The 15,713-nt window shown below is 37.4% G+C and overlaps 1 protein-coding gene across 1 annotated transcript; it reads left to right on the top strand.

Moving 5' to 3' along the window:
• The first annotated feature begins 3,238 nt into the window (after positions 1–3,238).
• LOC148729345 (uncharacterized) lies at positions 3,239–11,224 on the top strand. Its single transcript, XM_088725656.1, has 7 exons — positions 3,239–3,302; positions 3,842–3,971; positions 4,129–4,328; positions 5,320–5,671; positions 7,821–7,868; positions 9,341–9,435; positions 10,016–11,224. Exons 2-7 carry the CDS (start codon positions 3,893–3,895, stop codon positions 10,139–10,141), a joined length of 900 nt encoding a protein of 299 aa, XP_088581782.1. The 5' UTR covers positions 3,239–3,302; positions 3,842–3,892; the 3' UTR covers positions 10,142–11,224.
• The last annotated feature ends 4,489 nt before the right edge of the window (positions 11,225–15,713 follow it).

The following is a 15,713-nucleotide window of genomic DNA, read 5'->3' as shown; positions in this document are numbered from 1 at the left end:
CAACAAAATGAAACGTGAATATACAACCAAATATGTGAAGAATTATGTGAGTGAAACAAAAAACCCGGTCACACAACACACTTAAAGACAAATGGCTTCACGTCAAAATTATACCATATGCGCAATAATTTGACGAAAATGCAGATGAGGTGAATAATTTGAAAAGTGCCAAATAAGCGTATATTCACAATAATTTGACAAAAATGTCCACGAATTGGTACTTTTCCAACTACTTTTGTTTACCCTAATTAACACCTTATTTTCATCAATGACTTTGGAGTATTTTCCTATTTCGATCTCATCAGAGTCGACAACACTCTCCTCACACAAATTCCATTCCGCATGTGACATGCGCAGTTCGACTCGTTTTTGTTCCTACGTGAGGACTGATTTAGACTAACAAGAAAAATAATTCATTTTGATTGGTCATCTCCTCATCACCCGAAATGCATTGAATCCTGAGTAACTTATATGTCGAGGCAGACGGGTTTTAAGTTGACTTTTACCACTTTTCATCATTGACCCTATCTTGATCCACCCTTTGCTGATATGAAACATGGCGGATAGATGGTCAAAAATAATTTTCTTGAAATGGTAATTTGGGTGATTCTCCTCTATGCGTAGAGGGAACGTATCTGTTTTCGTATCAAAAGAGGAGAGGATGGAATTTTTTTCGTAATTTACACGGAAATTAAATTTTGCAATGTGAAATTTGCTATCAGTGTTATCTAACTGCTATAGATTTAGTTTCCTTCGATACATTCAGTGCACTTTAGCGGCGAGGAAAGGATAGCCTAAAGAAGATATTTCTATATGTCTTGTAAGAGCAAAGGCAGGATTCTAAGTAGATGTCGGTCGTAATAAGGGATAACAAACAAAACAGTTAATTTATTAACTTTTGGCCTGGTAGATTTTCAGCGAAGTTGCTTTGCGTCTCTTTTTTACATCTTATTCATTTATTCTAGTTATCGTTACAGTTCTTAGACCATTCAAATTTTAAATCATTAAATTAGGCAAGATTCTGGTAGAGGTTGATAAAAGTTTATTTCGTGATTGCAAGGCTTGGAGTTAAACAGTCAAAAATTACCGTGAGAAATTATTAACAGGTCTCTCGAGTTTTCGTCACTCCACTGCAACATAGGAGAGAGGAAAAATTCTTTAATACAGCCATATACAATGGTGAATCGTTACATAGTGGTAGAAATTGCTAATAAACAACTGAAGACTGCCTTGTTCGTTTGCAATGTCTACCGCTTCTCTGGGTTGTTGTGCGTTAATTTCCTTGATCCAAGCGTTGACAGTTATCTTCTGTAATTAAGCGTTTGCCACTCAAAGGAATTTAACCCTTTGAATGTTTTATCAGATTCCTTTTCGGTGACGAAGATCATGCTAAAAATTCGCCTTCCTTCCAAATAATTGGTAATAGTGCCCATTAAGTATCTGAGAGGCACTTATTCGAATTCCGTAGAAGACTAAAATTTTTAAGGCCGCTTTTTTCCTCCAATTTCTTAAATTTCAGTTTTCCTGCAACGATCATCTCCCAATTTCATTTGAACCGCAGATCAAGATAAAATTTATACCGCTCTATTGTGAACTCATCAAGTTTAGCCCGCACCCCAGTGTTCGGTATCGATGAATTCAATTCTGACCGCCATATACGAAACCTCCAAGTGATGACAAGAAAAACCTTATATAAGAAAACGTTCGCGATTAACACAGATTTTTTTTCATATACAGCTAAGAAGAAAATCGTAACAATAAAAAATTCATGATACGAACCTCCTTAAAGTAAGGCATTGGCACACAATTGTCTACAAGGCAAAATGCGACTTATCAAAACGGTAACGGTGACTACCATTAATTAGCCTTCTGAAAGATTGATCCGTAGTAAATTCTATCTCTAACAAATTTAACGCTAAAACAGTTAGGTGATGAGACGTGAGTACATAAAAAATGAATGAATAAAACCAGAAAAGTTCCAAAACCGCTCACAAAATAGTATTTTCTCTTCTTGCAAGTTATGATCTATGTTTCGTGAAATTCATTTACCTGATGATAACCCAGGGATAATCAATCTGCTTTGTTCCTCAATGACAAAATCAAACGAACTCTCTCCTTCCAGTTCCTCCTTCCTCATTCATAATTTCCTGGTAGAAGTCCCAATAATCGCTTTCAAACCAAGACCTTAATTTATTTTCGAAGAGTCTCCGCTCATATGCTTACCTAAACAATTCTGTAGTTGTGTGTTGGCTATAGTTTAATGCAAATCTCGAGCCAGCATCTCTACCTTCCACAATCTCCATTCGTGCCATGATCTCAAAGGGGACTGATGATTCCTTTTTCGTGTTTTAGTTTATCAACTTCAAAAGAGTTCGATTGGCGACTAGTCTACCTTATTAATTTTTCATAAATGTGATTGTTTACCTCTACAAACTGAATCATAACATTTTCAATGAGGGGTACATTGAACACAATTAATTGAAGTTCTCATCAAGAAATATCATTCTTGCTCAATGAAAGATGTGGGAGGCTTTTCTTATAATTATCAGGGCATTCGGGTTTCCAAGAAAACACCGTACTCAGAATTAACAAATGAATCATGAAAATATGCAGTTGTCACCAGATAACGCTGCGACAAACCTTGAAAGGTGAAGGCATGATCCAGACCGGGTAACCTGCAATTAAAGAAAATGAAGAGAGGGAGCCTAAAAAATACATTTTTTGATGCTGTTTGTGGGTCAAAATATCATTTATTAAATCTAATTTGGGTCAGCTTCTTTCGGAATCCAATAACATTTTCCTTGATCTCAACATGTGACTTCGAACCATGAGCGTCCGGAATGGACGCATTCCTTTACTCGCGTCATCCTCAGGAACATAAATGATGAACTTCAATGAGATTACGACTAAAGATAACTTTAACAAACAAAGATCACCAACGATCACTAAATTAGATAGAATAAGAGAGACGTTAATTTTTTATATGTTTTTTGTTTTCCTTTTTTCAAGAACATTCCGGTTCGGAATCCAAGAACGGTTTTAATGCCATAACCACGATTCAAATGTGAGAAGATGTATCGTAAAGTTTTAGATTTTGTCGGCTGAGGTAAATTTGCTCCAGTGGTCGGGAGGAAGGTAATTGGGAGATGTTAAGAAACACTGAATTATTAATGACCCCTTACTGACAAAATTTTGATTGGTCACGACTCTGTTGTTACGTATAGCTGGCAACGTCTGGCCGATTATCCATAACATTACTTCGTCAGGTATCGACGCGGACTATCTTCTTGTTCAACACTTGGGTACGGGGGGATTTGGGAACAGCGGATGAAGGTCTTTAGGAGCCAAACATTTCAATCGAGTTGTTGTTCTTTACCTACGTTTCAGCATAGGGAGGATATAAGATTGTCATTTCCAACTTTGCATGATTTTCTCGGTTGTTATCGACAAATTTCCTTTTAAACGTAACCTCGTCATCTGCTTCATTTTCCCCATTTTCTAAGGCTCTGACGCTTAGAACATTGGCGAGTGCTCAAGGTGGCTTGGAAAAGTTTTCTAAGGCGCTCACCGACTACATTCCAAGCACTAAAAATCCAAATGTGTGTGTGTGGGGGGGGGGGGGAGGGCGGGAGGGGGGTTGGGGGGAGAGTATGGCAATCGCTATAGAAATTAGAGTTGATAAATAATATTTTAACCAACAAACAACATTAAAACGGATTCCTCTTAAATTTTTCGGGCTTTTTCGAAGCATCTAAAAACAGCCAATGATGAAAGAGTTATTATGAAAATAAAACGAGATGAGAATAATAAAATTGTAATAACAAAAATTTTCAATTGACAGCTAAGACAGAGCCCTATTCTTAAGCTGCAGCCAGGGTACTATCATACTACGATGTCATCATGGAACATTTCTGTTTACATGGCTGGAACAAACGAAAGTCCAGCGCTAGATCTGAGAGAGAAGAGTGAAGGTATTTGTGGAATTGAATTTACAATAGAAGATTAACCATTAAATTGTTCTGGATTGTAACTCAGCGATAGGAGACAGGTGTCAGGATATTCAGCAATCTTTCTATATCGATCGACCAGATGGTTAAAACAAAAATTAAAGTAATGTTTCATTTTTAGTTTGGCTTATAAAAGATCCAAGGTTGTACTTTCCTCTTCATCAAGAGAAAAACGGGAAAAAATGGACCAAAGGAGGCAAAAAAGGAGGTAATGCGAAAGTTTACCTCTGGGGAGCCGTCATGGATCCCTCAAAGCTCCATATACAATTGCAAGTGGAAGATCATCCACAGTTTAAAGGTGTTTGCCTTGTCAAGTCAGAGGTAAATGTATGTTATCCTTAACTGTCAGGAGTAAGTTATATGTATCTCTAGTTCAAGCAGCTAGACGGGAGAATAGTGATTTAAAATTTGATTGTTTAAAGTAACACGGGCAACATCTTGTCGCGTTGTTTACTACTGTTATCTTTTCATAGACTTTGCAATATTCTCCAGTTCAACTTTCCCAGCTCTCTCAAATTGTGAGTAAATTCTAAAAAGGCGAAAATTTAGTTTTCCTTCGAAAGAAGCTCAAAAAAATTTTAGTCAATCAATTTTTCGTTTAATTAATTTTGAAATAAAAATCTTAATAAAAAGTTCACAGGGTGTCGTAAGTGTTATGTTTTAGGAGAGTCGTTCAATTTCTTTACTCAGTTCACGTCTTAAAACAGAATATCCTTGCAGTTACCTGGGAAAGTTCTGGTTGTGCTCAATTCTATAAACAAATCGCAAAGCTTCTTTATCAAGATTTGTGTGCAGGACAAGTTCTTAAGATTATTCTCCTAGATTTTTTTTGCTACCTCTTTAAAAAAAAAAGATCAGAGCTCCTCTTACAGCAGAGTAAGCAGCAACTGTGGACTGAGATCAATAAAATCGTTACCTTGTAAATCCGATAATCTGCCGGCACAAAAATGGTAGGGCTATGGAGAGGTAAAATCCTATTTTAATTTTTAAGTTTGGGATAACCCCAAGAAGCAACATAAAACACATAATAGTTCCATGACAGCGATTCAACTGCCACTACACCGAGGTACTTAAAATGTTTCTGTTGTTTTAAAATTACCTTCCATTGAATATGTTGATGTCCCTGATATTTTTGAGTCGGCTTTCTGGGGCGCCATAACCATGGCCGGTTTCCATTTTTCCTATTTGACAAATATGGCCATTCCTAATGCTGAACCAGCTAAATTCCATTTTCTTTATCTTCTGACGTCGTTTTCTTTATTCTTTTGTTATTCTTTTATTATATTTTGTTAACTACCTGTCCAACTCATAGGATCCACAGCACATAAAGGAGCTAGAATCTCTTCCATGGAAAAAAGTTGAAGTTCCACAGTGCCATGGAGGAATGTCTTTAATTGATTTTAACCCCCTGCTAGAAGCCATTGTGGAATACATGAAGGACACTTACCCCGCTACCCCAGAGGAGTTTAACTTTCAGGCTGAACTGAAAGTTGTAAGTCACTGGCACTGGCGCGAAGACAAAGAGTTACCCCGACGTAAACCAGATCCTCGTGAAGACTTCCGTATAAAGAAGGCAGTAAAGGAAACACTTCGGAAATGGTGCAGAGATCTAAGGGATCTACAGTCAAAGAAATCGGACGAGAGTCTCGAAGAATACATATCAGGTGAGTCCTGATGATGAAGGCAAAAAAGTAACCATACATATACATAAGAAATCGGCAGTGGTTTAGGGTGGTCTGTACTCTGAGGTTGCGCCTTGTAGGTCCATGACATTTTAACCACTGTGATGACGAATATCGTTGTCGATAAGAAACCGATCACACTAAACAATTGTCCATTATTCCCGCGTGGAATAAAACGTTTCTTTCAGGGATTCGTACATTCAAAGGCATTAAAAAGGTTTTAAAAATGGTGTCTTACACGACGGGTCTGTGCCCAGGTATTGATACTGATCGCGAAATCTGTGCCGATCGTTAAATGTTACATCCAATGCGTAACCTTAGCTCAAATGTTTAAATTGATAATGAATGCTTTCCCTGCATTCAGGTCTTATATTCGTACCTTAAACCCAGGGAGTTCTAAATCTGTTCCTCTGAATATTGGCTTTTGCCAATAAAACATTTCTTGCCGACATACAAATGTTGACAAAATGTCGAAAGACGGCTACCCATGATTTTTCTCTCGACACGAGAGCCAATCAAACTCAAACTCTTACTAAGGCTGGACCATCCCTCTTGTGAATAAACTTGGCAGCGAAGCCAATGATAAATAAAAGCTGACATATAACACACACTAAATAGTTTGACTCTGAATTGCAAGGGAAACACTTTTCAACTAATCCAGACACGCGGTGTTTGCCAATCATCGCTTGACACACAGGCAAACCTTCTAACTCATGACTGCACACAGTGTCTGTAAAGCAATCAATGTTTGACACAAAAGCAAACATTTAACACACAGCTTGTGCCAAGTAACCAACGCTTGACACACCAACAAACACTAGAATAAGACGACACACGGCGCAGAAAATATATATGCTTGACACCTCAACGGCCGGTTTGATTCAAGCCGTGTGATCGAGAATAAGACGAACATGAGGTGAACTAAAGAGAGAACATATGCACCTTTGAAATTCCTTGCCTGACTGTTATTCTTGCTTTGTTTCTGCTCCCTCTGCGAACCGTGAAGCTGCGGCTGATCGCCCTGGGTCAATAGCAGGAACTTGTAGTGGCCAACGTTTTTAGCTCAGCAGTAGACGGTTCTTGAGGAAAAACCATAATTTAAAGTTTTCCTCCCCTTTCTTTACGGTCATAAATGTCGACTCAGCATAGTTTTAATATTGTATTGAATTGAAAGGCACATCAGTGCACATCAGTTTAGATTCAGTTCTATAGAGTAAAATGAGAAAGAAACTCTAACTGATGAACGAGTGACCAGGCAACTAAGAAATAGCATTTCTAAGAATTGCGATTACTTTTCGCTTGTCTGGAACAGTTGTGGGAGTGGGAGCGAAGCTTACCTACATAAGCTAAATAGATGTGCGGCAGGCGTCGTTGAAGGTCGGTCTATCGAGGCTGAGGAGTTAAAATCAAGACTTCCCTGGCCCAGCCTACAAGCACGCAGAAACTATCTCTAGTGCTTTGTAGTCCATAAATGTTTCACGGAATAGCGCCTTGGTACTTACTTTCAGAATTTAGGCACGCACACTTTTTCCTGGCTACAACACCAGAAGAAGTTATTTAAAGCACTCTCCCTTTGCAAAAAATGCTAAGCGTAAAAAAACTCCTTAATAGCAAGGAAGCCTCAGAAAAAAATGCTGCTGAGACCTATAACACCCTTCCATGAAACATTAGACAAGTAGAGACGCTTAGCGGATTAAAAGTCAAACAAAAGCATCATCTTAAACAATAACTCCTGCGGCACATGTTGCCTTTAAAACTTAATTGATTGTCTAATTTAATGTTTCGGTGCCTATGTTGTGTTGTTTCAGGACTCCACTGCGTGCTCCATTTAAACTAGCCCTACTAAATTGGATGCCCCTAGATAAATATAAGTATGAATAAAAGATAAAAAAAGAAATCCAGAAGTTCTACCGATACACAAGAAAACTGAACTGAGGTTACAGAGCAAATTCCCTCACTGCATTTCAAAATAGCTAACCTTCAGAAAAGAAGTGATCGTTTGTCTTCCATTTACTCAACTTGTGTGGTATGCACTAAACAATTTTCATCTTTGGTAACTTAATTTTGGTACACCGAGTCTAATTATCCAGGTTTACCATATATTCTTTTCATCTTGCTGTGTTCTGTGTAGGTTTGGAGGAAGATATTTTTGCTCTGAGAGCGTATTTCAAAAAAGAAGGTAAGCTACTAATACCATCTAATCATTTTTTTAACTTGCATTGCGATCGACCAGAATTGTTTTTGCTAAAGTTTCTAATGAACAATATACCTTATACAAATTACATTTAATTCTAACCTTATTTTCAATCCTAACTATGCTTATATTGTTCTTTATATTGTTTCCCTTTCCTTTAAATTTGTGGTCATAACAAAATCTTTTACTTTTCACGCTTTTGAAAAATTCCACATCTATATATTCAAGCCTCTACACTTTTACGTGACTTACTAAATTTGACTCCACTCAGTCCTATTGCCATTACTAATCTCTGGAACAAAATCCCAGTATACTGAAAAACTGAAACACCTTCTATTTTCTAAAAGACACGGTATTTGCCGTCTGTTTACTGTTATGGAATTTTCAACATAAGGTTCTAGGGTGCTAAAGTTTTGAATGATATAAATGATGACATAAAGCTTCTCCTTAAAACGGTTTAAGAAAAAGTGTAAGTCAATTCTTTTTGCTCAAATATTAATCGCAGATTTATCAAAATTATATTCTTTCTGGCTTTCCTCAGTTTTATACTGGCATACTTAGCTTTCTTTCGTTGTCTTTATTTTTCTTTTAGCTTTTTTTTCTTTTTTCTTTTTATTATTGCTTTTTAAATGACATTTATTACCAAAGGGAATAAATTATTTTATGCAGCCTACGTTGTGTTTTATCATTATCCCGGATGGGTTACATCCGGGACTTTCAATGACAGATACTTAAACATCCGAACATGTGATTTCCAGCCTCTTTTAGTTAAGCTTCGGTGCAGGGCAAACATTGTACAACACTCGGTTATTGGCAAGCGAGCGAGAGGCATAAATGTGTTTTTTTTTTTTTTTCATTTTGTGTTTTGTGTAGTGTGTGTGTGTGTCTGTGTGTGTGTGTGTGTGTGTGTCTGTGTGTGTGTGTGTGTGTGTGTGTGTGTGGTACCTGACCCTTTAATATAATCATTAATTAATAACCTAAGTAAGGCTTCCCTCTCTCTTTAGGGTTAATATATGTCCATTGTTAAGTATAGCAGTCAATGTTTTGAGCCGTTTTACTGCTAACAGCTGGTAAATAAGTAACTAAGTAAGTAAAGACTTTGTTTCATGAGGGTTGGCACGAAACAGTCGGAACTAAACTTGTGGCCCTCTGAATATTAAAAAAATAATTATAAAATTTTAAAGAAGTATACTAAGCTATAAAAAAACAAGATAAAAAATTAGAAATACAGATACTATAGAAACTATTAAACTATTTAAAAGATAAAATATAGCATTATAATCATGTCACACCTCATCTAGTAACTTAAATAGAAAAATGATCAAGATTCCGCTGTTCTTTAAAAAACTCATTCTACAATGATTTTTTTAAAGAATCCATTATTTGGTCCATTGAGACCCTCTCCATCGCGGCTATTAGCGGCATGAAAGGATAACTCGGGATTTATTTTCCTTTAGAATTGGAAGAAGATGAAACAGAGGGTAAGGAATACTCCTTGGAACAGCGAGCAGATGAGGGTGTGGATGGCACAGTGGATATGGAATGGACTGAGGTGAGATCAGTGATAAGACGCTGATGTAACCCTCATCCTTTTAACACTCTTTTCACATGTTCTGGCGAGGATTGCTTACAATTTAGAGATTGTTTAAAGGGACAAAAAAACGGATAGCGGGTATCGATGACGACGAACTTATTACCAAAATAATTGTAAAAGGAGAATAATTGTAAGATATGGACAATGGTTATCACTAACTCGGTTAGGCTAAGAATCAGTTACGACAACTCTGTGTTATAAACGAACGGAAATACGTTTATCAATAATCTTTACGTGAGCAACCACTGTAAGCGGTCAGACAATTTCAGGGTAAACGTTTGAGCGGTAGAAACTAGGCTTTCGAACCAGCAGATTGGTTTGAGGAATCTGGGGTGAGAAAGTCACTGTCACTGCGCTTTATTACCAAGTTAGCTAGGTTGAGGGATTTGAATAATGCGAGAGAGAACCAAGTGACTATGCTCAACTTAAATCAGTGTACTTTCCTTTTGGTATTTTACTCCTTAACACCCTTTCAGAACCCCCAAAGACGATCTATTGAAAATGAAAGTTTATATGTTAATTAATTTGATTTACACAGGACAACGCATCAAATGGGGTGACAAAGTATACTCAAGCAGGTCTGGGACGGCGCTTGAATGGACACTTGCCTTCAGAGGTGAAAACATCACAAGAGAGAAGATCAAGGAAAAGGGCGCGCCGCTAATCGAGTAACAGGGAAGAGAATAGGTTACAAGGAGGATCATCAAGAAAGAAACATTCATTTTGAATTTTCTTTTTCTTTTTTAGAAGATCTCATATTCGCATGCGTTTGTTTTAATCGGATAAGTATCGAATGCTCGTTGTTAGATATTCTTAAAAATCACCGTTTACGTTCTTTCCGGAGATAACTCCTAACCTGATGAAAAGTTCACGAAATAAATAAGACAAGTAATGTCTTAGAGTGACTTAAGGGTGTACACATTACTGCACTCTCGTCAGTTTTGACCCTTTTAATTGTTTCCTATGTTTCATATTTTGCTTTTGTACAATTTGTAACTGAATTCTTACTTCCTGCCTAAATGCAATGGAAGATTTCCTTTTAAAAAGGTACACGGTATAATAGATTTTCGAATACAATACAATACAATACAAACTTTATTGACACTCCCTAAAGAGGGTTTTTCGGTGACAATGATCTACAAATTACTAAATTACAGTTGTACTAAAAAGTATAATAGCAAAATTAAGGAAGCTAAAATGTTGATAAATGTTCGCTAAAGTTACAACTAAGAGCGATGAGAAAGGAAAGCAGCAAGTAATTTGGCTCTAGGTTTACGCTTAAATCACGCGAAGAATTACAGAGTTTAAGGGTATTATCAAAATTTTCCATAGACTTACTGTACTATAAAAGAAGGTCCTTTGAATACCTTTGTTTAATCAGATTGAATAAAACTAACGCTTAGCAAAATAAAAGAACTTACATATCGGTCCCACTTTCGTCAAAGGTTTCAAATGTTACAAATTTACCGAACTACTAAAGACGAATAGAGAAAGGACACTAAGGTCACCATTTATATGCACGTGGGAATGCTAAAAAATGACGCTAAAGTATCGAGTTCTTAGAACAATAGATAGACAAATCAGCTTGAATAAATGTTGTAAATTAGATCGTAACTAAGAAGAAAAACGCTATCAAGGTAGTTGACATTGAGTACCCTAAACAAGCACAGCTTCGCGCCGAAAAAAAATTCGACACCTCTCATTATGTGATACACTTTGAAAGGTAATTAAAACTATACTACTTCTAGGAGGAGTGACGAAATTACCCATTTATCTCTTAATTTCCACCTGAATTAGTAGATCCAACCCTTCCACTCTCGATTGAAGGTCTTCAGTTCAGTAGGTTTTTTTTTGTTAGGTTATTCAGGGCATTTCCTCCAGGAAAGGCAGCCTAACATCTAAAGGAGAGAGGATTTAAAAGATGAGACATGCTCTTAAACGGGAACAGATCGATGGAAAGGTGTTTCACAATATCTTGGCTGGCGCGTAAAACAGAATTAGAAGAAATCCGGGAGGCTATGCGGCTATGTAATCATTTCAGGAAAAATGTTGAACCTCATGTACGCAAAGTGAAAAACGCCTTAATCAGTTATACGAAACTCTAAGAGGACTCACTATACTATTTGGGCTAGGAATTATAAAACTGGACCAACTGAAATGATATCAATGAATCTGAGGACAGTGCCTGTTATTGCCACTGCGCACTCGAGCTGCGCATCACGCCGTGATTGTGCGAGCTCACGCAATGATCACGCGAGAGACAAGCTGCAGTGAAAGGGATGTTCACCCATTACAGGGGTCAAATACTGCGCATGCGTAAGGTTCTATAAACAACATGATGGACTTTCGAACGATGTTGCGGTCGTCGAAGAAGCAATGCTAATAGCTGTTTCTCGGATCTTTTCTGCCTTGAAGTAATCAGTTATGTGAAACCAAAGTAGTGAGTGCCAAAATTCAACCTTTTTCTCGGTTGATAGTGACAACCATTTCGTTTTAAAGTTGTAGTAGTCAAGGAAGTAGTTTCTTAATTTGGTGACACAGATCACTCAACATTGAAAGTGTACATCGGTCATAGTGATAAAGGTTCCAGATGCTGAATAGTATAAGAAATCGAAGTATAAGGGACTCATAATCCTCAAGCTTTGTAGATTTGAATGATACTGCACTATGCTGGAAAAAGACTAATGGAAGTACCTCCTCTAAGACGTGCAGGAGCAGACGTACTCTATGTCTTTTACACAGTTTTGTCTTTTACTTTATGCCTTTGCGAAATTCAGAGGTTTATTGTGACCTGCCTATATTAAAGACACTTTGTGTGTCTGAGATTCTGACAACTTTTCTACACTAATATTCCAAACAATTGAAGTGCAAAATTTGTATCATTAACTGTACCTACTAATTCAAGAATTCAATAACTCATTATTTTTCCTATTTAACCTTTCCAAACAAATGCAAATAATTGAGAATTTGAAAGCAGTGACTGACCAGGGTAACATCGTGTGGTCCAAAATGGGACAACAAAATCTACAGCTTAAAAGGATCTATGAAGGGACACTTTACCTGAAAAATAGGCAATGATGTGGAGTAGAGCTACTGTTCTTTGCTCTTTGAAGTCATGTCTGTAATTTGATGACAGAATTGAGGAGGATGTTGGGCATCAGTATGCTGGGCAATGAAGTTTCTCGTCAGCTTGGGGCTGTACAAGGGGGACCTTGGTCCTCTTCATAATACTCATAGAGGGCCGACTGAAACTGTAGTATTAGTTTTTCAAATTATTTTCCTGGAGAGGAAGATATGAGAGATGTCAATTGTGCTATTGAGGATAATTCATAAGGCACTTATTCCCTTGGATGTAAATGCAGCTAATGCTTGTTAAAAAAATGAATAGAAGTGTTCCATATATTGACCTTCCATCAGCAACATTCACGCTGAAAACAATCCATCTCTTTTAACCGCCTCCCGGTTAGCTCAATCGATAGAGTGCTGGACTGTTTTGCGGAAGGTCGAGGGCTCGAGCCCCGGCCGGACCAACACTCAAGGTCTTAAAATAATTGAGAAGAGTATGCTACCATTCTATAACATCAAATAAATGGTTAGATATTCTAGTCTTCTCAGTAGGGACAAATAAATGGAGGTCTCGTCTCCTGCAGGGCTAGGGGTAGGAAACGTTAATTTCCCACGCACGAGATTACTGTGTGGTGGATGTCCTCCCCTGGGGTGGGATGGGTGGGTTTACTGGGCCCGCGGTAATTGACGCAAACTGTCGCGATGTCCCTGCCTGTCGGCGAAGTTAAATAAATAAATAAATAAATAAATAAATAGTGCAGAAAATCTCCTGTCCCACACACCATTATCCAGCCTCACATTACCACTGTCATCCATCACAATGTTTCCATAGTGAGTCTCTATGATAATGTAGAACCCAAATGCACTGTCCATTCTCAAAAAAAGCATTTTCATGTTCCTTTCAGAACTTCCTAAGATTGCTGAAAGCCTTACAAGAGATGCAGAATTCTTAGCCAGATTCTCTTTTACCTCCTTCATTGAATCACAGTCTCATTACTGGGATGTAGAAATGCTGCATATCTTGGAAAAGTTGGAATTTTTAAAATGAGAATGATGATGACTCTGCATGATTAGTTTCCAAATTGCAATAATGTAGGAAATAAGAGAAATAAGACCAAAAATCAAAAGGAAGAGAATCTAGAGTGGGTCTGCAGGTATGATTTCAAATGCCACGTCCCTTAAATTTGAGAAGAGAAAAAAAAAAGATACGCAATTGACTTTATACGAAAAAATTCTATAATGACTATAATTTCTCTGTTATTACAATAATAATATTAATAATAATAACAATAATAAAACAACAAATAAAGCACTGTTACCTTAAAAAGTTTGGTCTTTGGAGAAAGCCTTGTCTCGGGTTCTATCTTTGGACTAACGAGATTCATGCTATAATATTTGTAATAATTGTTAATACCTGTGCAACCAAGGAAATAGGTAACAGACAACAAGCAATCTTACTTTTACATTCTCAAAGGTAAGTGTAGCAATACCACAAATGTACCTCTCTTTTCGCTGGTGCTTTGTATTGTTCTGGGACTCTGTCTTTAATGAAGGATACTTTCTCCAGTTTTGCGGCAATCATTGCACCACTTCGTTCCTGGCGGATAACAAGACGATGATTTTCTTGCCAAGTTTATCCACTGCGTGATAAAGTCGTTCCAGCAGGTGGAGTGGAGAAGACGTATGAGTTAACTCGATTGTCAACTTGATCTCAAATTTATTACCCAACTTGACTTTAAATTTTTTTCCGGCCGGCAAGATGATGACCCTCTTACTACTGAAAATGTATGGAGAAGAGTGACTTCTCGGGGAGTAAAACATTTCCAAATTCACCAGCTTCCCTGCGTCTAGTTATTAACTGTATTTTTGGCATGAAACATTTATCTTGAACTTCTGTTGGGTTTTGGGAATCAGTTTTCAATTTACTATACCCTATTGTGTGCAAATGAGTCAAAGAACTCGTCAGGTTGTATTTCAATTTCCGTTTTCTTCTTAAATACAGGTTCTACTCACATTGTCCCGTATTCGATCAATGAGTTCTAATATAAGTCTGTCTTTGTGAAAAACTTCGTTATTTTTTTATTCTGAACCTCGTTTGACTCTGCCAATTTTGTAAAGCTGCTTTTACAAGAACAACTTACATGCACGAGTCAAAGATTTCAGCGGAGGAAACGTTATTAATTTCTCGTGGAGTACAGTTTTGTCGAGTTCACAAGTTACTCCGAATCTAGTTTTGATCACAAGTTTCCGTAGACTATTTCGAAGCTCCTGTCCAGCATGAAACATTCAGATTTCGGTTTGGTTTTGCGATCCTTGTAAAGTTGCATTCCACGAAACCCGCACACTATGAAAATGAATCACCTCGAGTGGGCACCAACATGGCGTCCTCATACTGAGCTCTACAAATTATGAGAGACATCTTGATGAATAATTATGCAGCGGAACACCCTACCGACCTGAAACTTTGGAAAAACTTTTTTTATCAATATACTACAATTGCTCACTCTCTTGCCGCAAGGTATTTTAGATTTCGTTGCACAACATTTGTTTACATTTGTTTGCACAACACATGATTTGTTTAAATGTCTTCGACCAGAAACGCACATTAAGGTTTTTTCATATTCCTCATTTCTCGAAGACAAAGCTTCAGCACGAATTGCAACAACATTGAAATAGAAACGGCGTAGTATTTGGATCAAAGATACAACCTTATTTCCATCTGAAAAACGTGTTGTAGACATAATAGAGGGGACTACTAACTCTACTAACTATGCTGTGGAGTAGCAAACGTGGTGCCTCGTTGTCCGACATACCCATCAAATGATGAGCACCATCCAATCAGATAAGTCTTACGACATTCAGGTGATTGACAGCTGATTCGATATCGCTGAGTGGTTCCTTAATAAGCCGTTTCCATAATGATTCGATTAGTTTGTTCCGAAAACGCTCGTTTATCTTCTCTCTGTTACGCCGGCGTTAAGGAAGTTAAGAATAATAGTCAATCAGTCTTTTATCTCTTTTATACGAAACTGCACTTCTCCATTACACATTTAACATTAATTGGATGTGTATAAAGCCAAGGCCACACACTAAATTTTCCATTTCGATGCACAGAAAGTGTTTCAGCAACTCGCAATTTTCGTTGAAAACTCGTTGAAGCATCGGCTGTC

The sequence above is a fragment of the Stylophora pistillata genome, chromosome 6, assembly GCF_964205215.1.
Source record: "Stylophora pistillata chromosome 6, jaStyPist1.2, whole genome shotgun sequence".
NCBI lineage: Eukaryota > Metazoa > Cnidaria > Anthozoa > Scleractinia > Pocilloporidae > Stylophora > Stylophora pistillata.
This window is presented reverse-complemented; position numbering and strand designations above follow the sequence as displayed.

What these genes read in the sequence shown, in the direction of transcription:
- LOC148729345 (XM_088725656.1), top strand. Translation starts at nt 3,893, where the DNA reads ATGTCATCATGGAACATTTCTGTTTACATGGCTGGAACAAACGAAAGT. An exon ending in TTTGCCTTGTCAAGTCAGAG is followed by an intron (nt 4,329 to 5,319) that starts GTAAATGTATGT and finishes TCCAACTCATAG; the next exon opens with GATCCACAGCACATAAAGGA. An exon ending in TGGATATGGAATGGACTGAG is followed by an intron (nt 9,436 to 10,015) that starts GTGAGATCAGTG and finishes TGATTTACACAG; the next exon opens with GACAACGCATCAAATGGGGT.